General features: G+C 39.9%; 1 protein-coding gene across 2 annotated transcripts in view; it reads left to right on the top strand.

The window, feature by feature from the left end:
* NWD2 (NACHT and WD repeat domain containing 2) overlaps positions 1-23808 on the top strand; it is a 165138-nt gene extending 141330 nt beyond the window's left edge. For both annotated transcript variants that reach the window (XM_081047818.1, XM_081047819.1), the window contains 4 exons: positions 6088-6291; positions 8221-8365; positions 12890-13479; positions 17414-23808. In XM_081047818.1, coding sequence (XP_080903944.1) covers positions 6088-6291; positions 8221-8365; positions 12890-13479; positions 17414-21346 — 4872 coding nt within the window. In that variant the 3' untranslated portion in view covers positions 21347-23808. The remainder of the gene's footprint in view (positions 1-6087; positions 6292-8220; positions 8366-12889; positions 13480-17413) is intronic.
* The last annotated feature ends 594 nt before the right edge of the window (positions 23809-24402 follow it).

The following is a 24402-nucleotide window of genomic DNA, read 5'->3' as shown; positions in this document are numbered from 1 at the left end:
GTAGCACAATAACTTGAAGAAGTAGGAAGGAGGGGAGAGGGAGGGCAGTAAGATGGGAGCGAGGAAGGAAGGAAGGAAGGAAGGAAGGAAGGAAGGAAGGAAAGAAAGAAGGGAAGGAAGGATGGAGGAAGGGAGGGAGGGAGGGAGGGAGAAGAGAAGGAAGGGAGGGAGGAGTTATTGAATTAAACACCCCACATTCAGGTACTAGTACTGTTGTGTCTTCTTAGAGAAGTGGTCTTGGGCAAGCCAGCTGAGGGCTGTGAGCCTTGATGTCCTCTTCTGCAACTTCCCCTACTTCACAGAATCATAAACATTAAAAGAGATTCTGTATGAGGGAAAATTATATTTATAAATGTGGGCTTTATTTTCATAATTAAAGGGGAAGCTTATAGAAAGGAAGGAATAGTCCCACCTGCCTTGCTTTAGTGACTGGGTTAGGAGGAATGGGGCATTTACAGAATAGGTGCTTCAGCCTGTTACAGCACCAGTTGTGGGGGGGAATTTCTCCTTTCCCTTCCAGCTGCCTCCGGAAACAGCAGCCCAGGGAGCACTTGCCCACCTCCCTGCAAAGCATGGCATCCATAGCCCCCCAAAAGACTCTGCCCTCACCTCTTTCCTGACATCCTACAACAGAGTAATGACAAGGACATAGTGAGGTCACCAACACCTTCGAGATTCCCTAAATCCCTCTGTTCTGTTTGCTACAATAAAAATCGCATACCATCAGACTCAGATTGCAAGCCTGGCCAGAACTAACTGCCTGTAAAGAGCAAAGGAGGGCTGGGGGAGGGGGAATCACTGTTTGCCCAATAGAAAAGAAAAATCAATTGAAGGGATAGAAAATGTTATCTCTAAGGCTTTGAAAGCAGTGGTTTAGATGTATCTCTATCAGCATATAGAGAAGGAAAGGGAGATACAAAAAGTAGAGAGTCCTTTTACATTTAAGTTCCCAGTTATAAGAACTCAATAGTTCATAAAATACTTTTTTAATTGAGGTAAAATTCATATAACATAAAATTAACCATTTTAAAGTAAACAATACAGTGGCATTTAGTACATTTACAATGTTGAGAAACTGCCTTCTCTATCTAGTGCCACAGCATCTGGAAGTATTTCTTAGGCTAGAATTTTACATGCAAAAAGTACACTTAAAAATATTCAAAAATTTTCTTAGACTTTTCATCCATTTTGACTTAACTCCCCGACCCTATTTGAGCACTCCGTTGGATTGTTGCTTCCGGTCTAACTAATATGACGTATCTTCAGTGTTTAAGAATGGGCCAATTTAAATGTTTTCATATTTGATTAGATGGATAGGAGAGGTGGCTATGGATTTCTTCAGACAGGTGAAATCCCATATGTTTATGTTTATTGACAGTGTTTGAACAACTCAATAAAAAGTGGGAAATTATTTCAGACATATGAGTATGCGTTTTTTTCCATACAGGATCACACAGGCAGATAGACCAAAGGTATAACTAATAAACATGGGCCTCAATGCAAAATCAAATATAGTCCCTCAACTCTCCACCAAATTTCTTCTACAAACTGGCAAAGTTGGTTTCACTATGCAAAAAATGAACTTCTTAAACATTGTTATCAGAAAGATATGTAAAATCTGTTACGTTTTGGTGGCGGGAGTGAATGTTCTATTGCCACTGAAGAGAGCAGGTTGTTTTCCTGCTCATACTTTCTGTAGCTGCCCTAAGGTCATCCATGCATATACCTTATGGCTTCAGAGCTAAGAAATAGGCTGACTAGGAAACTGAGCCTGACTCCCTCTTGCCACGTCCACCTTTCCCGCCAGTCTCTTAGCCTTTGCCCCGCATTGCTACCCCTGCTCTGAACCACTGGCCATAGGAACTGGAACTTGCAACTGAGTTTGGCTAACTTTTTCTCTAAATTGACTCTCTTCTGGCCCTGGTAGATACAGACATGCTTTGTGTTTCACCTTAGAACTAAAAACCAAATAGAATCCCCCAAAAACGTATTCCTGAAAAATATGGTAGCAAGCTTCTCTTCTATTTCTCTTTTTCTGTTTCTCAAGTAGCAAGATAAGATTGAGTGAGGCCAAATCCTGTCTAAGATGCCTGAAAAATAACTGCTTCATGATTTATGAGCATTCCATCTAAAGGAAGAATCAATAGAGAGAAGGAAAAGGTTTGGGGAGAACAATCCAATAAGTAACTTTAAGCCTATGGCACATTATTACTGTTCTGAAGTTCTATATTACCACTTTATACATAGTAGGCGCTCGATATATATTTGTTATTTGAATTGGATGAGGATTTTTTTCTTCTTCAGTAATCTCTAAGGAACACTTTGCCTTACTATATCGATTAAATAAATATAGTAAATGGTGCCAGCTGTTCAACTCCAATAAAAAAATATTTTTAAATTAGTCTTCGATTTTGTAGTCATCTGCTGTGTTCCCCATCCTGCCCCTTCAGTGTTTGCTGACAATTACTCAGGAGGTCACATTTGCATTGCTTATCCATCGCAGTCGTTCTCAAATTTTAGATTCATTTATAATCTCATTTTAAAGTCCAGATTCCAAGGCTCCCCAACCACAGTGTCCTTTAGGTCTGAGAAGGACACTTTAGGTCTTTAGGTCTATATTTATAGGACTTTAGGTCTATATTTTAATAAGCCATCTGGGTGATCCAGATGCAGGTAATCCATGGAGCATGTATTAGAAACTGATCCATAGATGTGATCCTGCCCTAGACTCTGGAACCAGCCCTATTTAGGGCAGAGAGAAGAGGAAGAACCAACAGTTTGTAACTTGCTGGTGCAGTGATGATGTTACTGCCCTTGGACATGATCTTGTTTTGCTAGCCATCACTTTGTCTTCTTCCCCACTTCATGCCCAAAGTCCAGCCTTGGATCTTGACAGCTGAGTCCATGACCTTCCTGGGCTTCATGCACTGCTAGATGGAGAACTGTCAATTACTAAATCCCATATGCAATGTTCTGCCTGTCCACCGGGTCCTCCAGCCTCGCCAGACTCCACCTATATGCCTATTTTGGATTCCTCTTGTGGCTACTGTTTTACAAGACTTCTTATTGCAGACCTCGCCCATGTGAGTTTGCTAGATGGCTTATCCCTGCACTAAAACCTCACTGCTCGTGACAGCCAGACCTTACTGAGGATGTTGACTGTCCGTGTCCAGAATCGACCAAGGGGTATAGGATAATCAGGAGGCTGGCTGCTCCAAAAAAGATCATCTCCCTCTATATCTGTGACAGAATGAAAGATCATGCCCACTCATATACCCAAGTTTAACATAGGAGATCTTAGAAGAGGGACTGGTAAAAGTGAGAAAGCTCAAAATAACATTTTTGTTGCATACGGCCTGTAGTCAAGAATAGCCCCAAATAAATGCAAATTAAAATAAAAATGTTTTTAATTGGCCTTCAGGCTGATACACTGAGTTGGAGTTAGAACACCCTTATCTCAAAAGAACCCACTATAAACCCTCGTTTACCATGCTGAAATATGGAGACAGATGATGTGAAGTTCATCCATTCAAGTCCCTTCTAAAGAGACGTATGCAGCTAAACAGAATAAACAGGTTGTACCTGCCTCCGGCCTGGTCCTTGAGGTTCGTACTGAGGTGACCTGAGCTGAAAACAGTGAGTTCAATTAGCCACAGTCACCTTGAGTAAACCAATTAGATGAGATGGATTATGTCCCAAGGAGATAGAGAGGGCATGGCCCAACCGGGGACGTGTTTAAACAGCACCTGCTAAAAGACTAAGGGCGGAAAAGAGGATTGCAGACAAAACTGGTACCATCCCAAATTGTTACTCTACCTGTTGAGAGCTGAACTTGAATACAAGAAAAAGCTGCAGAGAATAGAATAAACCTAAGGATTTCTTTCTGTCTTGGTTTCTTCATTTATTCAACAAATATGTTTTCTAATATATTCTATGTTCCAGGAATAAACAGCTCCAGCCTCTGTCGTCCTGGGGTTTACCATCTTGTAATAGAGTTTAGGTCATGAATTTATTTTGGACACAGATCTACCCAGAACTTACATTCTCTCACCTGCCTGTAGGAGATGAAAAGAACACTGTAGGTATTGTAGTAATAGGCAGTAGACGTAGTAAGAAGTGCCCCAAGGAAGCCAAACTGGAGTTCACCACCCAGTCCCATTCCTTGGGTGAACAGGCTTGAAGTTCATGGTAAAGGTGCTAGTCAACAGGAGGAAAGGATGAAGAGGCCCACAAATGAGACAGAAATCTTCCCATGGATACTATCACGCAGACAAAGTTGCCTTCATAATATAGATTTGTGTTAGAGTTCCTTTACGTTCCTTCCTTGTTCCCATCACATTAGTCATTGAAGATAAATTGAAATACGGGGTGCTATTAAGCTAATATTTTTATGAATTTAATCCAGTGGTTCAGGCATCGGGAGGGCTTGCTGAAACAGATCGCTGGGCCCTGTCTCCAGAGTTTCTGTTCAATGGGTCTGGGGTGAGGCCTGAGAATTTGCATGCCTAACAAGTTCCCAGATGTTGCCATGCTGCTAGTCCAAGGACCACATTTTGAGAATCACGAGCTTATGTAAACATTTAGAGGAATTCAAAGTGTTGCTCCACAAAGAGGTATAGACAGCATCACTAGGTTTAAATTTTTTAAATATCTGGTGTTTTACTCACTACAAAACAATACATATGTGTTGCCCAAAAAAACTACGTGTTACTAATAAAAAGCAATAAATTCATAAAACAGCCTAAGTAAGTTTAAAACAACCCGCTCAAAGATAGCCATTGATCACCTTGCTGTGTATTCTTATATAACCTATTTTATGTGTATGTGTATGTTTATGTATGTACATAAACAATATTCTCATGTATATAGGAGAATTTATATCTGATACATTGGAATCATAGATACTGTTTTGTGTTTTATCTTTTCTATTAATAGTATACTATAAACATCTTTTCCTGTCAATACAGTTCTAGAACATAATTTGGTACATCTGAAGAAAGATACCAAAACTACCAGGGGTGCCAAAAAAAATGTATACAAGTGGACACTTTGGTCAGTGTTGCTCAAGCAGTAGTTTGCTATAATCAGAAGTATCTGGACACTGCTGGTAACCACTTTGAGCACCTCGTGTAATTGCAGAAGCCAAACATGACTTGTATTCATATTTTGTTATCGGTATATATTATTACAATTTTAATACAGTTTTTCTTTCTTAAAATGCGTATACATTTTTTTGGCACCCTCTGTTTTTCAGTGTTCACCTTTGTTGGCACTTACTTAGGTTATTACTCCAGCCCTTTACTTTAACATTTTCTACTGTTAACATAGGTTCAGCATAAATAGTCTGGCAAATCTTTGTGTACACCTTTAATTGTTTTCTAAAGTCAAATTCCCAGAAGAAAAATTGCTAAGTCAAAATTTATAGAGATTTTTAAGGCTTTTAATACAACTGCCAGAATACCCTTCAAAGAAACATTGGATCAATTGATAGACCCAACAGCACTATGTGGGTATTTTCTCACACCTCCACATAACATTGCCTCCCCAAGTTTCTGCCAATTTAATAGGGAGAATATGATATCTTTTTAATATTTTGAATTGTTTTCAGTACCAGTGGGGTTGATAGTAACATTGCATTCAATGATTTCATACTTCTTTCATTTGTAGCTGTTAAATCTGGGGCTTAAAAATCATACTATTAACTCCTTACAAAGCAATTCTTTTGTTTGAGCGTTCACGTGTTTGATATTTCATAGGATCCAGCATGTCATTTTTCTTTGTCATGAACAAACAAAAGATCTCATGAGTAGAACAACTTCTGTTGTATTATGTAAACTTAAGGAACATAAATCTATGACAAAATTCTATTTTGAATTTATCCATGATATCCAATCTCGCTCAGTATGTGAAGAATTTGTTATAACTACAATATAATTTTAGTTATGAAATAATCCATGGGAAAGAAGAATCCACTGTAATTAGAAGAGAAAACTGATGGAACAGTGTATCTTATAATCTATTTGTTCATATTTATTGAGGGACCACATGATGTTGAATACTAAAATGAACTTTCTTGTTGGTACACAGGGACTACTAGGTGAAAAATATGGGAACATCCGAATCCCTGGAGAAGTGGAAGCCTCAGAGTTTGAAATGATTTTGGACGCTGCAATAGAGGCAAAGCTGGAGACCAAGTTACTGGAAGAATGGTACTGTCGAGATGAGAACTCGGTGCCAGCAGCTTATTACCTCAGACCCAAATCAGAAATGCTGAAAGGCAATAAAAATACAGTAAGTGTCTGTCCATTACTTTAAACGGTTTGTCATTCAGGAGTGGTTTTCTCCACAGAAAAGGCACAGTAGACAGAAAGTTATTCTGCCTTGGGCCCTAAATTTCCTTTTAACAACAAAATTCAAAGCTAAGAAACCTTCCAATTTGTGTCTCATCTTTCTTTTGAACACCTCAGACTTTCCTTCTGGGTCATTCCCTTCTTCCTGAAGTACACCTTTTGGAAATTCCACTTATGAAGGTCTGCTAGAGAGAAACTCTCCCAGTGTTTGTTTATCTGAAAATATTCTTATTTTTCCCATTTTGCCATATATCTATTTATTCTGATTGATATACGCATGCTTCTTATGTTTGTGAATTCATGTATTCTATCAGTTCTGGAAAATTCTCAGCCATCATCTCATTAAATAGTGTCTCTCCTCTATTTTCTCTGTTTTTTTCTGTTCTGCTCTTTAATTAGACGTACGTTGGATCATCTCCATCTATCTTCTATGTTTCTTATTTCTCTTTCACATTAACAGTTTCCTCATCTCTCTATGCTGCTTTCCAGAAGATTATTTTAGATCTCTTTTCCAGTTCACCAGGTTTTTTCTTCAGCGTGTGTCCACTCTCTCCATCATTGAGTTTTCAAGTTCAACAGTTATATTTTTAGTTTGTTTAAGTTTTCTGTTTGTTTGTTTGGTGAGGTAGTCTTTTTAAATCTGCTTATTTTTAATAATCTTTCATTTTTTTTATTCAATACTTTTCCTTTAACATTTCGTACATAGCTAATTTATATTCTTGCATCGGTTGATTCATGCGTGAGTACGGTGGAAACGTTGCTGTCTCTTCTCCACCTTGGTTCCCAAATATATCTACTATGTGTCCCCTAAAACTACATGAAAGGGAAAGAGAAAATGGGTGGGCCCATTCATTGCATGGAGTTTTTGGAGAGACTGTAAAGAAGGCATAGATTCCATCCCTTTCTGAAGAAAACATCCTTAATACATTTAGCACCCAGGCAGCTGCAAGAGGAGGAAGGCCCTGCATCAGTGACATGTCTTCCTTGAAGGACCTTGTATAATTGCCATTCTGATATTTAACATAAACCATTTTCTACATGCAATATGAAATCATGTCAGAATCCTTGATTCTTTTTCCCCCTTCACATGTATTATTCAAAGTAATTATCTGCAGGAATGTTGCTTCTATGAAGAGGAATGTCTAGGTGAACACAAACCATTCCCCACTTAAATATTCCAGGAGTAAACCTAAATGTATCTATCATTAAACATGATACCTCAAGAAACCAGGTTTACACGGTGGCTTGGAAATACTTGCTCCTATGTTACTATTTAATTGGCTTTAGTTGTTCCTCCTTCTTTGATTCTATGATCCTCTAGGGGAATTCAAATTTTTCTCTAAACCTTACATGATGTTTCTGCATAAACTATGATTAAATAAGTGAATGTATGAATCAAATTATCCTCAAGACTCTATGAATGTTACTTTCTTGGTAGGCAATCCTCCTATTTCATTTCCTAAAGGATCATAAAAACAAATGATGAAGAAACAACTAAAGACAATTAAATAATAATATATGAGCACCTCCTGTTTAACTTTCTCTCCTCTTTAGAGTATACAGAGGAGAGGAATTTTGTGATGACACTTGTACCAAGCAAGAGGAAAATACATGGCATAATAAGAAAGCCCAACAAACAAATCCTGCTTGGATTCACACCCTTGTATAACTTGGGCAAGTTCACATATAACATGGAAATGATTTCTAACTTTTATGGTTAGTGGGGGTGTTAAATTAGATACTGTCTGTTAAGAACCCATCATAGCATTGGCACATAGTAAACCTTCATATAATAATAGTTCTTTTGCTCTTAAATGTTGGTTTTTCTTTGATGGTTTTAAGACCGTATCTCACTTTTACATTTCCATAGATGCAGCCTTCTGCCAATGCTGAGAATGAGAAGACCTGGCAAGAGATATCAGATGAGATTAAGAAGATATTTAAGGCTGCTGTAAAACTGTTACATGAAAAGGGAAAAATGAAACACAGCCAAGCTAAGAGATACCTGTTCTCAGGTAATTTTTATACATCCTCAGTACACTGAGAAACAGATAAATAATAGATGTTTTCACTGCTTCCCTTTGATGGTCCTGTAAATTTAATTTCATTTACTGCCTGGTGAAATTTAATTTTCTAAATGTTTCTATCTCCTGGAGAGACAAGTGTTCTTTTGTTTCACTCATAGATAAGATTTTACTTGAGGATTTCTCCAGAAAATGTGATTTTAAAAGAAGTCAGAGAAGGCTGGATATAATAGACCAAACTCTGCCAGTGTTTCTCAGTTGAACTGTTTGTTCGTTCACTCATTCACTCACTCACTCAGCAAACATTTATTAAATGCATACTATGTGCCTAGCACTAAGAATACAACAGTGAATAAGAAGGCATGGTCTCTGCTCTCCCAGAACTTATTTGTTAGTAGGCAAAATAAATGATAGGCAAGTAATCAAATAAACGAACAAGGTTATTTCAGACAGGATAAGTGCTCTGAATACAACAAAACACAGTAATAGGATGATAGGGGCTGATGAAGAGTGCAGGAGTCCAGATTTAGATGGAGCAGGTAAGAAGGAGATGGCTTTTGAGTTGCATGACAGACGGAATCAGAGCCAGCAGTCCTGTATCTAAGGTAGAGAATTCCTGGCAGAGAGATCACCAAGTTCAAAATCCCTAAGACAGGAATGTGCTTAGCAAGCTCCAGGAACAGGAAGAAGTTAAAGGTAGCCAGATCCTGGAAGTGGGCACAGGCCATAATAAGAATCTTATGTTTTATTCTGGGTAAGAGGAGAAGCTATCCAAGATTATGAAGTAAGGGAATAGCAGGAGTAATTTAACCTTAAAATAAAAATCTCCCCAACTATCAAGCAGAGACGCATTTGCCCACCTTTCTCAGTCATAGAAAGGAAGCTTTATTTTTAGAAGTCGCACAGGAAACTGCAGATCTGAACGAATATGCCAGTTTTCAGAGGACAAAAACTACTGAGTAAAATTAGTCAGATATGTAGCATTTATTTTGAAAGTTGATAGTAAAGAATTATTGCGGAAAAAGCAATATAATATTTGCATCTTCAGATTGGTTTTGTGAATGGCGCTTGGCAAAGCATTTGTGAAAACCTAAAAGGTACTCGATACCATTCTCCCTGGATACATGTATTCCAGCTCAGAGAAATTATAAATAATTCTGAAAAATTCATTCTCTGGAAGGTGTCAAAATTAGGTCTTATTTTAGGTGATCCTGAAAATACTAAAATTGGCAGCAAAAAAGTACTATCTTCAGAATATACAGATTAACAACTATCCTTGTTCCTTTGCGATCTTTTTGATCTGTTTTTGAGGCTCTGGTTCCTCATCTTTATCAAAGGTAAAACCATATTGTTTAAAAACCATTCTGTGTTAGGGGAAAAAAATGCCCAGAGCAATAGCTTTCCTGTTCTTAATATAAGAGACACCACTTTGAGGAAGGCATGCTCTCATTTAGAATCATACAGCTCAACTATTTGTTCAAATAGTTGTTCATCTATTTCATTGGCAAACGCTTTCTCCTAATTTTCTCCATGCTGAAGAACTCTGTCCACGTGGATAGCCAAATTAAATAATTTCATATTATGTAGTATGAACTACTACCAGTGAACTGTTTTCTGCTTGGGGTTACATCTCTTAAAGATATACATGCTCAGAACAATTTTATTTATTTTACATTTCAAACTCATTGTAAGACCATGCTGTACAGTGAAAATTGCTGGAGAAGTGCCAACTCTTTAAAATGGATCTACAGAGGACCCTGGAACAACGTAGGGGTAGAAAATCCGCGTATACTTGACTCCCCCATCACTTAACTGCTAATAGCTTACTGTTGACTAGAAGCTTTACCAGTAACATAAATTATTCAATTAACATATATGTTGTGTGTTTTATGTATTATATACTGTGTTCTTGTAAGAGTAAGCTAGAGAAAAGATAATGTTGACAATCATAAGGAAAAGAACATACATTTACAGTACTACATGTATTCCAAAAAAAAACATCCATGTATAAGTGGACCTACTCAGTTCAAACCCATGGTATTTAATGGTAAAATGTAGAATATTTAGTATTTTCAGAAATCTTGAAAATATGAATAGTAGACTCTGGAAAGGTACACTATTTATATTTGAGTGTAACATTTTGCAACACCTCCAGTTACATTTTTAACTGGCAGGAGAGGAAGAGAAATAAATTAGACCTCAAAATGGTACACTACTGTGAATATCAAAAATGAGTGGTCTTGGAGATAGTAGAGAGATAAATGTCTCATGAATGATAGTTGCCAGGGCTGGGCATCCTTCATCAGGTGCTGTGACTGGTTAAATTTTAGGATACTAAGAAAAATGCAAAGACAGAAAACAAATCCTATATAGTATTCTTGTAAGGAGGGAGAAAGTTTGTAAAATTTATAGACAAGTAAATATCAGAAATTATTCATAAAAGTCCTCTAAAATAATAAGGATGCACTTTGCTTATAAAAATAACTCTATAAAGTTGGCTTAGTCTCAGATGATTCATTTATTCAGGTATATTTATTAAGTCTATACCATCAGCCAGGCACTCTCATGTATACCCTCTGTTTTTCCCCTTGAGCCAAACTTAGATGGGCTCTGCCACCTTAGTTTGTCTGTATCTCTTTCTATGTTGCATTTACTATCAACACCCCTCATTGACATACTCTTTCCAAAAAGGTGATGACAATGTCAGTTAGGTTACACTTGACTTGTTCTCTGGGAGTCAGAGGTAATATTGTGTATCTCTGATTATCATCCATTATTTATAGGTACTATAGTTTGGCCACTTTCTTTCTCTTCGTGATACTCAGAATGTAGCACCCATCTAACCTTGCATGCCCCTAGCATTTTGCACAAATGCCTGGAAAAGATATAGGCTAAAAGCTGCTTTCCACAGAATCCCATAATGTCAAGATTTTTTGCATCTTCCGTTGTCTACATTATAAGCTTTTACTCTTCTATAAATAGAAGACGAGACATTTGTTGTACAGGCTCCTTTAACTGGGCTCCTTACCCAACTTGCCTGATTAAAACCCTGTGCAAAACAACACTGACGAAAATGGCACAACTCGCTCAACACAGGTGGCTATAAATATATCTTTTTCATGTGAGTCACAAATTTGTATCAATTGATATTGTTATTGAAAAAATACCATCACGAGAGTCCTACTAAAAGGCATCATTTTTTTAAAACTTCCCACCTAAATAGTTACTTAATAGAATATATGTATGCACTGATGTTGGAATGGTGGCCAGCACATTAAAATGGTTTCAGCCTATGGCCAGCTCAGCCTTATGTGCTCAGAACCCCACCCCTTCACCCATGCTTCCATCCGATCAGCTCAGTAGTCACCTCCTTTGGAAGGCCTTCCCTGACCTCTCCAAGTGGATTAGACCCCCCCCCCCCATAATTTGTTCTCATCACACCATGTTCTTCTTCACGGCACCAAAAGCAATCATAATAAATACATGTATTTGTGGGACTCTGTGATTCACATCTGCCATCCTCCACTCGACGGTAAGCTGTACAATGGCCTTTTCTCTCAATATTGTTTGTTTTCTCTCACCTTTGTATCTTGAGCACCTAGCAGCATGCCTGGCACATAGTAGGTGCTCAGTTAAGACCAACTGGATGAAGGAAAGCAAAAGGGGAGGGAGAAAAGAAAGAAGGGAGGACAGCCAGTTTTAAAAGACTGCTTGCCTTAAAATTCATTTCCATTGGTTTAATTCTTTCATTTCTTTTTCTTTCCTAAAATCATGTACAAGTGGTGTTTTTATTACTACAGATATAATTTTAAATGTTCTTATGGGGCCTCAAGTGACTTGTGATGTATATTTACTTGTATGTAAGAGTATGTATTGTAAGCTAACACATGGTTTATCTTAGAATAAAGTTACATACTAAGTTATTTTTCTCTACCTATGCTGATAGATATAATAGGATTTAACAGTGACATAAATAATTCAGATCAATCAATAATAAGAACATTATATTTTGAACATGCTATTATATTTATATTTAGACGTATATACCTGAGGTACAATGCACCTCAAACAAAATGGTGAAGCTACAATGTAAAGGGGAGACTGACAAAAAAGGAGTAACGTAGATGTGTCTTTTGGCCTCTTCCTTGTTCTTTCCTGGCCCTAATTGGTCCCTGCTCTTCACTCTTAGAACCCCTGAAGTCTGAGAGGAAAGCTAAAGCAGGAACTTAAAATAATCAGCTATACACTTGGTATGCTTTCTCTCTTATGCTTATGTTCAACCTCTCCCTCCAACTGGGGAAGAAATTAAAGAATTGTATTTAAAACCCAGTATTCCAGGTTCCAGGCTGTCTAGGAAAACAGAAATAGGAAATTAAGAGTTTATTGTAGAGACGACTCTGCTACGCACTATAAGCAAAATAATCTACCAGGAATGAGTTGAGAGTGAAGTGCTGGGAGTATGCCCCGTGGCTTCTTTGTTCTAGGCAGTAAGCTCCTTGTCTTATTCTCTTTCAGCTATCGAGGATGAGTTTGACTTCGCTCTAGGAAAGCAAACTCCAGCATTCCTAAAGAAGTGCGTCTGCTACATTAGGAAAATTGCTAACATTGAGCGTTTTGTGAAAATCCCAGAGATGGGAAAATACATGGATATAACAGGAACAGAACCTAGGATTGTTCGGGACCCAGAAGCCCAAGAGAAGCTGATAAAACTCAGGGATGAATTTATTCCTACGATTGTTGCGTCATCTAATCTGAGAGTGTACACATCTGTTACTCATTGTGACATGAAACTAGGCTATTCCCAGGAAATAGAAAATCATTACATAGAAGGACTTGGGAAACAATTTTATGAGGACATGATTGATATAATACAGGCAACAGTACAACAGAATTTTGACACTGAAACTGATACACTCTATGACGAAATCCTCCAGCATTCGTCGTTATGTAAAACGTATGCCTCTTTCTACGAGTACAAATGTGAATCTCTAAACATAGTGCATAAATACATTCTTCCAAGCAAAACCGGGCACATCAACCCACTTATTATATATGGTGGACCATGTACTGGGAAGACCCTTCTGCTAGCTGAAGCAGCAAAGAAGGTAAACGCCTATTCTCTGAGTATATTTGTAAACACCTTTACTTTTGGGAAGAGATAAACTGATCAAATTCATTTCCATTTTCTGTGTTTACTATCTGAATTATAACTAGTCCATTTGGATGGACATTTCACTGTTCCTCTTTTGCTGGTGTAAGTCATACTGAAAGAATAGGGGTGTAATTACAGAACAGCTTGATTTTTTTCTCCCACTGTTCAAACTCATGTTGTGGGGCTAGCTTTCATTTGGATAAAAACGAGGGCAGATCTCACAACTTTTCTCATCCCTCCACAAAGACAAACCCTCCAGTTAGTTCATGAAATCAGTCTCAGTTCAGCAACGAATATGTCTAGTCTAAAATGAAAATTTAAAGTTCAGTCTTCATTTCTCTCCCCCAGCGGAGGCTTACCATAAGCAGGGTATCTTTAGTGGTAGATAGGGACATGGCCATCTTCTCCTTTCTTTCTCCACATGGCACTCCCTCCCCTCCGTCCCTAATCCCAACCACATTTATGAATCCTATAAAGTTGCAGTTCAGAGGATGTAGGAAAGGTGAGTGGCCAGAAAGTTCTTACATGACCAATACTGTTCTGAACTGGGCTCTGTACTTTCTGGTGTTGACAGGTGTTTAAAGCTGCCTCCTGTCTCTTCTGAGGATTTTGCATGGTTTCCTAAAGGTCCTTCCTCTCTGCCTCCCCTGTCCTCACTCAGCAGCTCTCACCTACAGTTCCCTAGACACAGGGAATGCATCTTTTTCTAGCTGGTCACTTCCTTGGCTCCTAGACATCCAGCAACACCTGTCTAAGTATCTTTCTACCAAGATCCTCTCCACAGCCCAGCAAACTCCCTTAGACAGGAACTGGGAAAAACCAAGGGAAACTTTTTTTCAGCTCACTCTTTTCAGTGGCCCACATCATTTACATGGGAAGCAATCGTGTATTTTTTTTCCCTGAGAAATTCCAGCTCCAATACAGCAGTTCTCTATCACTCCTCCATCACAGCAGCTAGCCAGCCTCAGTCAGGCAACCTCCATAATTCTCAGATGCCGTCAGACGCAAATGGCCATATCCCCGAAGCTGTGGGGGACACCATGTAAGCAGTCCCTTGTAGCCCCTTTCCCTAGACTGGAAGTGAGGGGTGGGCATCTCTCAGCCTTCCCCTTTACAAGTGAGGTGGTGACAGATACGACCCACAGTACCCTAATCTCCAACTTTTTTCTTGGCCTCATGAATCTCTTTTTTAAGTCTAGAGAGGGTTAATCCACAAAAGGTAGCAAAACTGGTTCTCACAACTTCCTTTCAAGTCCTGCATGAAGGTCTGGAACCGCACCCTGGAATGTGGTATCTATTGTCTTGGCCCCTCAGTCTAAACTGGACTGCATTACTTCCATTTTTAACCTTCTCTTACACTTAATATCAAAATCTGATGGTTTCTATTATCTGGTGTAACTTCAGAATCTCTGTAGTGTTCTTCCTGTGCTTACTCTCTTAAGAACAGAGTTGTCTTTAACTTCATGAACATTCTCATAATCTATGACATTCTACACAACCTCAATTAGGTCATCGTGAGGACGAGAACAGGGACAGTTGTGTCGCACCTTATATGGGAATTAGGTGCCAAAGTATGCTCACAGGTGAAAATCAGGTATCTCCCACTTACTCTTAAAAAGTCCTTAGGAAGACCAATTGACCATTTCTCAATATGCCAAGCCCAGCTGCTGGTTTTGCTTCTTGTGCTAGGAGATAACAGCTCTTTCTTTAGTTGAACACCAAAGGAAGTGGCTGGCTTACATTTAGGGGTCACGTTGCATCAAAATAAAGATCTGTATGTGTGTGTGTGTGTGTGTGTGTGTGTGTGTGTGTGTGTGTGTGTGTGTATCTTAGAACTCAAATTTGTATGTGAATTTTCAAACTTCAGAAGTATTCCAAGTAAGCAAGATAGTAACACTATGACAGGCCCACAGGAACTGGAAAAAAAGAGAGAAAACATTCATGTCTGCTATTTCTCACTCTAGGGCTTTTTCCGTTGTGGAGGAGGGAAGGGGAAAAGTGGTTGGAGGCCAAGTATTGTTGATTTTGGCTATGTGAAATGTGCACGTTATGCAACTCCACTTTCTCTAGCACGGGAGGTAAACAATCACGTAGGACGTGCCTGTATACACAAGCAATCAAAGCGGACACAGTGTGGTGACAGTCGTCGAGTTGATCAACATGAAAATGGCTTTCTGAGCTCTCGCTGCTCTGGATATTTTGTCCAACTATCAGAGGGCATCTGTTCACATGCTGGGACTCTGGGCCCCCCAGGAGCCTGACCTGTTTCTAGGTTCCCTGCCCGTGTTTCTCTTGCCTCTCTCCTGGGCAATGTCTGCCCCCAACCACCACCACCAACAACAACCTGCGCTCTCTTGTGACCTCGTGTCCTTTGTGAGGATGCAGACACGTGTGTTAATCTCATGGTTACCTCCTGTGTACCCAACATGGGTGTGAGCTCACGATCAGAGCTGTTACACAGTCAGCAACACAGAGTTGGGAGGACGGAGGAGGACGCACATAATCACCAGAAGTGATCCATGTAGAGACCACAAATTGTGTTCTGTTTCTGATTTGCCACTAAAGGCAGCTGGACAATGGCAGGATTATCTTCCTCCAAATCAGCTTCCAAGGTTGGGGCTAAGCAACGACAATAAAATGCTTATTTTCCTTAATAGCTCATTCTGAAACTGACAGCCATAAATCTTTTCTAAACGTATTCGTACTGTAACCTGAACTTTCTCTTGAGGAACCAAATTTCATAAACTTACGTTGTAATGTATTAAATTATACCTCCTTTCCTAAGGATTATCCTTGTGAATTCCAAGGATTACTGAAAGACATTATCACCTTGAAAATACACTTTGGAGTGTTTTATACTTGGATCATATCCCTTCTCATTGTTGCGTTTCCAGACAGAAAAATACTAAATTTAGCAAACCCCTCATATGTTTTATCTCTATAACTTCACAATTGAGAGGAGAGACAGAGAGAGAGAGAGAGAGAGAGAGAGAGAACACATACACTAGAATGAAAGTCAGATTAAGTTCTACTACAACTTCATCTGCTGGTAACCATTTAACTCAGAGCAAGTCATTTCTCCAGCCTGGACCTCAGTTTCCTCTTCTGTTAAATGATACGGTAATTCACATGTGCCCTACAGAGAAAGAATGTGAGGACTATATAAACTGCCTGTTTATATAGTAACTTATAATGCACAAATTTAGCAAAACTCTTTTAACCAGCATTATCTATTTTAACCAGATTTTTATGACAATGATAAATAATCCTAATGATGACCCTATAGCATCACAATATAATAAAATGTCTCTGAATCATAAAAGATTATATTCAGTGTCATTTTAGTACTGAGTATTTTTTATCACGTTTTAATTAACTAGAAATTTGGTCAGCCGTAGACGGCATTATATGACCTCAACTAATGAAAGTATTTGACTCTATAATATTTAAACCATTATTTAATCTATTCATTAAACAAATATGTACTAAGAACCTACTATCTGCTGACAACCATGCCAGGAAACGGGTTGCAGCGATGAAAAACTGACCGTATCAGAGATTCAGACTTACTGTTTATGAAACACTTTGTAACTTTTAAAATACGATCGAAATATTGCCACGTGGTTGCCATCCCTATTTTATTAATAAAAGGTAATCACTATTTTATTACCTTTAATAGCATAATCCTGAGGGTCTCACCCATAGATTTAAGTGCATGAGTTTTATGATCGTTCTTTGACCTTCTCACAAGGTTTTTCCGTTTCCTGGTTCTAGACTACTTTTTGCATGGTCAAGGTTACCAGAAGTCTAACCTACGGAGATAAGAAACGTAGTGTATGACCATGTGAATGTATATTACCATTCTGAACGCCACGTTTATGTTTTAGGCTTATGGCTGGCTACATGAAGACACAGGACCAGAATCGGACCCCGTAATAGTTGTGCGATTTCTAGGAAGCACAGACATGAGCACTGACCTCAGGACTCTCCTTGTAAGTGTTTGCGAACAACTGGCAGTTAACTACCGCTGTCTGGTTCAGAGCTACCCTAAGAAGATACATGACCTCCGTGACTTGTTTATAAATCTTTTGAATGAGTCTTCGTTGCAGAGACCTCTGGTAATAATATTTGACGCCCTAGAGCAGCTCTCTGAGAGTGATGAGGCAAGGAAGCTTTGGTGGCTCCCAGCTCACCTTCCCCGTTTCGTACGGATAATCCTCTCCACACTGCCCAACAAACACGGGATCCTGCAGAAACTAAGGTGCCTTATCCATGAAGAAAACAATTACATCGAGCTGACTGCCAGGGACAGGAAGATGTGCAGCCAGGTCCTCAAACACCAGCTACTGCGAGTCAAAAGGAAGGTCACATCGGGCCAGCAGATATACGTGAACAATGCGTTCTCCAAGTGCACGCTGCCCATGTTTGTGAACCTGACCTTCAGGGAGGTGAGATATTGGCGATCTCACAAAGATGTTGATGAATCCTCCCTTTGTGTCACCGTTCATGAAAGTATAGAGCAGCTATTCTGGTCCTTGGAGAAGAAGTGTGGTCAGAAACTGATCTCCAGGGCTCTTGGTTACATCACCATGGCCAAAATGGGTTTGAGTGAAATGGAACTGGAGGACGTGTTGGCTCTAGACAACAGTGTTATGAATGAGCTCAATGAGAACACCAGGCCCAGCAATCCCCTGAGAGTCCCTTACTTGTACATCGCAAGGCTCAAGGAGGGTCTTAGTGGATACTTAATAGAAAGACACGTGAAGAACGTCACACTCCTGGTCTGGGCCAATAGACACCTACAGCTCATAGCCCAGAAGTTGTATCTGCAGGGCGACAGTGACCTACGTGAAATGCACACCATCCTGGCAGATTATTTTCTAGGGGTCTGGTCAGGGGGGAGGAGGAAAGCTTTCTGCCTTGAAGATCCCTACTTGAACGGCTGTCTTGATTTGGAGAACAGAAGCCTACTTGAGGAAGAAAAGCACTTCATGGAACAGGCTTCTTTTGACAGGCAGGCCCCAGAACAGCCCTGGGTTTTCCAGTGTAATCCACTGGAACCAGACATCTTTTTCGTCAATCATCGGAAAATGTCAGAGCTCTTGTACCATCTGACGAGGTGTGGAAAAACCGATGACCTGCTTTATGGCATCATCATGAATTTCAGCTGGCTTTACACCATGATCAAAATCGGCCAATTTGACAAAGTGCTTTCAGACATCGAGCTGGCTTACAACTACTCACAAGAGAAGGAGCTGAAATTCCTGGCGAGCACCCTCCGCAGCATCAAAACCAAGGTCATTGCCTTTCCCGGCTCCCTTTCAGCAGAGCTTCAGCAAAGATTGCTGCCTGTCATAAGTTCCCTGCCCAAACTGAGACACCTTCTACTAGAGTGCGACAAAGACGGGCCCAAATATTGCTCCATTGTGCCATTACATTCATCCATGGATGTGACATATAGCCCAGAGCGTCTTCCCTTGTCATCTAGTCACCTGCACGTCACTGAGATTCTGCCTACGTGTAACCCCAGTACTGTTCTCACAGCTTTAGAAAATGGTTCTATCAGCACATGGGATGTGGAAACCCGTCAACTACTCAGGCAAATCACAACAGCCCAGTCTGTCATCCTGGGCATGAAACTCACCAGTGATGAAAAGTATCTAGTGGTGGCTACAACAAATAACACCTTGTTGATTTATGACAATGTAAATTCTTGTCTGCTGTCTGAAGTGGAAATCAAAGGGACCAAGCATGGAAGTGGCTCCACCTACATCAATGGATTCACACTGTCCGTCCACCACGCCCTTGCATGGCTTGAAGCCAGCAAAGATGTCACTGTCATCGATCTGCTCTACGGATGGCCCCTTTACCAGTTCCACTGCTGGTATGAAGTGACCTGTGTCCAGTGTTCTCTGGATGGCGTGTATGCTTTCTGTGGACAATACTTGAACACCACCACCATATTTCATTTAGGGAGTGGAGAAAAGTTATGTACGGTGACATCTGAATTTTCTGGTGGGTTTGTGAAGTTTCTTCTTATCTTGGACACGGCTCAAGAAATGGTCATGGTAGATAGTGAGGGAAGCCTTTCTGTTTGGAATACCGAGGACATTTCCAACCCCCAGCTGACTGATGACTTTGACTGCCGGCGAGAAGACAGCGAGGTGGTCAGCATTGAACTTTCAGAGGACCAAAGTGCAATTCTGATCTGCAAAGCCCTCAGCATTGAGCTCTTAGATACAGGCATGTGGAAGGTGGCTGAAAAGTTTAGAGCTAAGCACAACGAACGCTTTATATCTGCCGTGCTGTCCAAAAATGGAGATTGCATCATCGCGACCATGGAAAATACCTCAGCCGTGTTTTTTTGGAGGCGGGACACAGGACAATGTATGGCAAGCTTACAGGAAATCTCAGGTACCATAGTTAAGTTGGTGAAATCCAGTCACCACAACATGCTGCTATCTTTATCAACCAGCGGTGTTCTTTCCATTTGGGACATAGATATAATCACAGCTATGTCCAACATAGATAAGACTGGAAAACCCATCCAGAGTCTAGTGTTACCTGCTAGAGGGGAAATCATTTACTCCCTCGATGGCTCTGATTGTGTTCATAAGTGGAACTTCAGCAGTGGGTTCATTGAAGCGGTATTTAAACATGAAGGAATCGTTGAGCACTGCGTGCTGACGTCCTCTGGAGACATCATGGTGACATCAGATGACAAAAGCAGCCAGTACGTCTGGCACACCAGCAGTGGTGAAAACCTCTTCCGAATTAATGGGCAGAGAATATCCCAGCTGCTCATTACACACAATGACCAGTTTGTGGTCTCTCTCTGTGAGGAAAATGCCTCCCGGGTTTGGAGACTGGCCACAGGCCACCGGGTCTGTAACATTCTGACCACTTTGCAGAATGCCTTTATAACCTCTGCAAATACCTTCGTGGTGGGAATGACCAAAAGCAAAGTGCTGGCAGTCAGTCTGTGGACAGGAAGTATCACCAAGAAATTTTGCTGTGAAGATGGCACCACCATTGTGAACTTTAAACTGATCCCCGACTGCCCGGACATCATCGTGTTTATCACATCAGCCGAGACGGTGAATATCTGGAGTCTGACAGACGAAGTGATCTGTCGCCGTGTGCAGCTTCCAAACAACTTCTTGAAAAATCTAGAGGATTTTGAAATTTCTCCCAATGGGAAGCTAGGCATTATATCCCGGGGAGATGAAAATATCAACGTGCTAGACTTACACAGCGGTAAATTACGGGTGGTTCACGCCTCTGGGGTCATCTGGCGCCAGAAGTTGTCTCGAGATGGTCGCTACCTGGTCTACATTTGTTTCCGAAATGGGGAGGAAGAGGATGAAAACGGGGCAATATCCAGTTTAATTGTAATGAGACTGGCCGACGGAAAAAATATCGGTGCTTGTTCCCTTTACAAAACACCAACTTTTCTTGCCCTCTCACAGAGGCACCTCAACATCATTGTGGGTTTTGATGATGGGAGTATAGGGATATACACGGTAGTGGACCGCGTCGACGCCGCACTGAAGATTAAAATTGCCACTTCAAATAGCAGACAGATATTCAACAATGCAACACAGACCTCCAGACCAAAAAGTAATAGTTACTATTTCAAAACATCTGTAGATTGCTTATGGAGAGAGTCAACTGAGGTCTTTGCAAGAGACAGTCCCATCACCGTCAGTGACTCCTCTGAGCCCAACGAGGCGACACCCTCCAAGAAACACAATTCTTGCTATGATCGGGTGTGCTCTGCCCTGGAATCCAGGGGCCACAGCTATGCCCCTGACAACTGACAAAATGTGTATCTTGCTCACCAGAAATACATGGTACACGTAGAAAAGGAAAAACAAAAAACAAAACAGTATCTTCTGTATCCCAAATGATAAACAATTCATTTCTGAAGAGATGGGAAAGATGCTAGAGTTCCACTGTTAATTATTAACGTGCTCATGAGATGTACAGAAATGTGAAGCTGGTTCTGAGTTTGGTCTTTTTGTCAAAGTTTATCCAGACATGAAATCTTGACAGAATTTCTAGAAATCGTATGTAAATGGCTCCATCAGCTGGAGGTTAGAGGGTCGTCTTAAAATCGTGTGGAAAGCAGCAGCATAACTCACCCCCTTGTTTCAGATGAGAGAGGCTAGAGACCATTTCGACTGGAAGTACTGCTACAGAAATTGGTTGAAATTGTGAACACAAAGAGCTATTTGACTTCACGTGATTGTGTGGCTATATGTAAACACAGCCTTAATCTCTCTTTACATTTTACAATCCTGACAACTGTGTAAACCCAGTCTGTAGATGGAAGGTCTAAAGGTGCAAAATAATGTTAACAAAAATGCCCAGAGGTACCCCCAGTTTCACAAGAGAAAGGACATGAAATGAGAGGCCACAAACTAGACTGGGACGAGAACTACCTACCACTATCATAGGGCTACTGAACACACAGAGTCAGTCTTCGTGAAAATGTAGTTGTGACAATTGCATGCGAGGGTTTCTGAATAACGGAACACAGTATTTTTTAAACTATTTCCTGGGCTGCAAAAGAACACATTTAATAAGAATCCATAATCTTCTCATGTCTTTTTGAAATACCTATTTGTGCTGGGTGTAAGGAAGAATTACAGAAAGGGCATTACAGATTTGGTCCAAACACCTGTTCATTTCTATCATTGTATTAACAAAAGTGTGTGCTATTCAGTCAGTTGTATGGAAGCATAAATTATTTCCTAATTTCCTGCAGTAAATCTTAATAGAAAGAAAGCTTTCTCAACATGCCATCTATGGTATACTGATGATATTTGCCTTACTCTCTCATTCCTCCTTTTTCCTGTGTAAAATGCAGATAGATGACCAAATACTCGGGGACAAACTGAAATATGCCTGTTTTTGTGCTAAAATATTCCATAAATCTTAAGGGTGTCCAATGGTTCTTTAACGTCCCTGTTTGTAATCACTTTCTTACTTCTACACACAGTATGTATGCTTCTTTAACTGTCACCCTTTCCAATTGAGGACTCTTCGGAGACTTTTCTAGTCTTCTCTGTTTCAAAGCAGAAGCTGTGAAATGTATTAAATCTTTTTTAAAAACTACTTTATCTATTTAAAAGAAAATACCACATCCCGAAAGGGGAGAGTGATTTTCTCCCTTCCATATCCTCCACCTGGCATGTCCTTGGATAACTTTCCAAAGTGTGTCAGTAGTGGTGGTTTGGTTTGGTTTGATTTCAAAGTGGCAGCAGTGACTAGAGAAGGCAGAATAATGAACAAGGAACTGACTCACTTTCGGTCCAGCTCTGCCATGAACTCATCAGGTATCTGTCGGCAGATCTTTAACCTCCCCTCTGTATTGTTTATGTAAACTGCAAAACAAAGATCATGATAGCATCTGCTATAGCCCCTGTAGGGATATTGGGGAGCAATATAAGAAAAAAATGCAGTGACATCTTGACTGTTGACACTGGAGAAACAATGTAATCTAACCCATAGAGAATCCAAGTCAATTGTATTTCACTTTGGAAAGAGATATGATTCAGATAAAACACCCAACTCCATAGTGAAAGACTTTTCCAGTATGTTCCTCCTCGTCTGGCTACCAGCCAGGGAGGGTGGTCGTAGCCACGATAAGGCCCAGCGCACGTACAGAGTGCGATCGCCTGCAGTTGATAGTATGAGTCAATGCTTTTTTTAGCTCTTTGGAGGCAACACATCTTATTCCTGTCGTTATCAGTTGGACCTCCATGGCACATATTTCTAAATTAAATGTCTAGATGGATTAAATGTTGTGTGTGAATGTTCTGTGTAACAGCCAATAGAGTTTAACAAGTGACTTGAATGATTTTTTCCTAACTTGTTTGCAACTGATAGCTCATATTGAATGTTTTTATGTAAACTTTGTATTGTTGGGAAGAATTACCCAATCAGAGATTTATATTTTCATAAATGTTACTTTTAGTTAAATTTTGTTACAGAGTTGTTACACTAGAAAATTATTGCAGTCTTCAAACAATATACAGTCTTGTGTATGTTTTGTTTGTATGAATAAAAGATAAACTATGTAGATATGTGGTGTATGTTTTTCTCCCCCAACTTAGATATAGTTAGAGATCCGTAGTAGTAGTAGTAATAGTTCATGCCTACTAAATGCTTACTGTACACCAGGTACTATTTTCAGAGCTTCATATATACTAAGCCATGTAATCTTCACAACAGCTTTATGAGGTAGGTGCTGTTAGTATTCCAAATTTACATATGAAGAAACCTAGAAACACAGGTCCAGGGAGAATAGCTGAACAGCATTTCAATGTAACATCAATGTCTTTTTTGTCAACTTTCTCAAAGCACATACAAATATAGTATTGCGTATCCAGTAGGCACTTACTGATAATGACCTATAATAAGACGTTTTCTTACTTGTAGACGAGAAACCAGGCTGGGTTCTGAAGATCACTGGAGGTCTTTGCAAACTCAGGATTTTCAGGTGCACTGCAATAGTTGATGTACTGTTCATTAAGCAAAGATTTATTGGGGCCTACATTTTGCCAAGAATGCAAAGGTTAATAAAATAGCTCCTGCCTTCTAGGATTTCCAAATCTTAACAGGAAAAGAGGAAACAGTTCTATGTGTAAGTTCTTGAATTTACAGTGTGCTTTCCTCTGGGGCTGGGTGTGGAAGTGGGAAGGATAACAAAGGAGTCATCCTACTCATAGATTCTCTACAGGTAAGATGCCATGGGGAATTCTCCCATATGTACTTTTTCTGTTTCTTGCCTCTTGGATCTGAGAATCCACTCCCACCCCTCCCTCCCCCACACACATACAATTGTTTCAAACAGGGCAGCAATGAGAGC

This window comes from Rhinolophus hipposideros (genome assembly GCF_964194185.1).
Source record: "Rhinolophus hipposideros genome assembly, chromosome: 1".
NCBI lineage: Eukaryota > Metazoa > Chordata > Mammalia > Chiroptera > Rhinolophidae > Rhinolophus > Rhinolophus hipposideros.
This window is presented reverse-complemented; position numbering and strand designations above follow the sequence as displayed.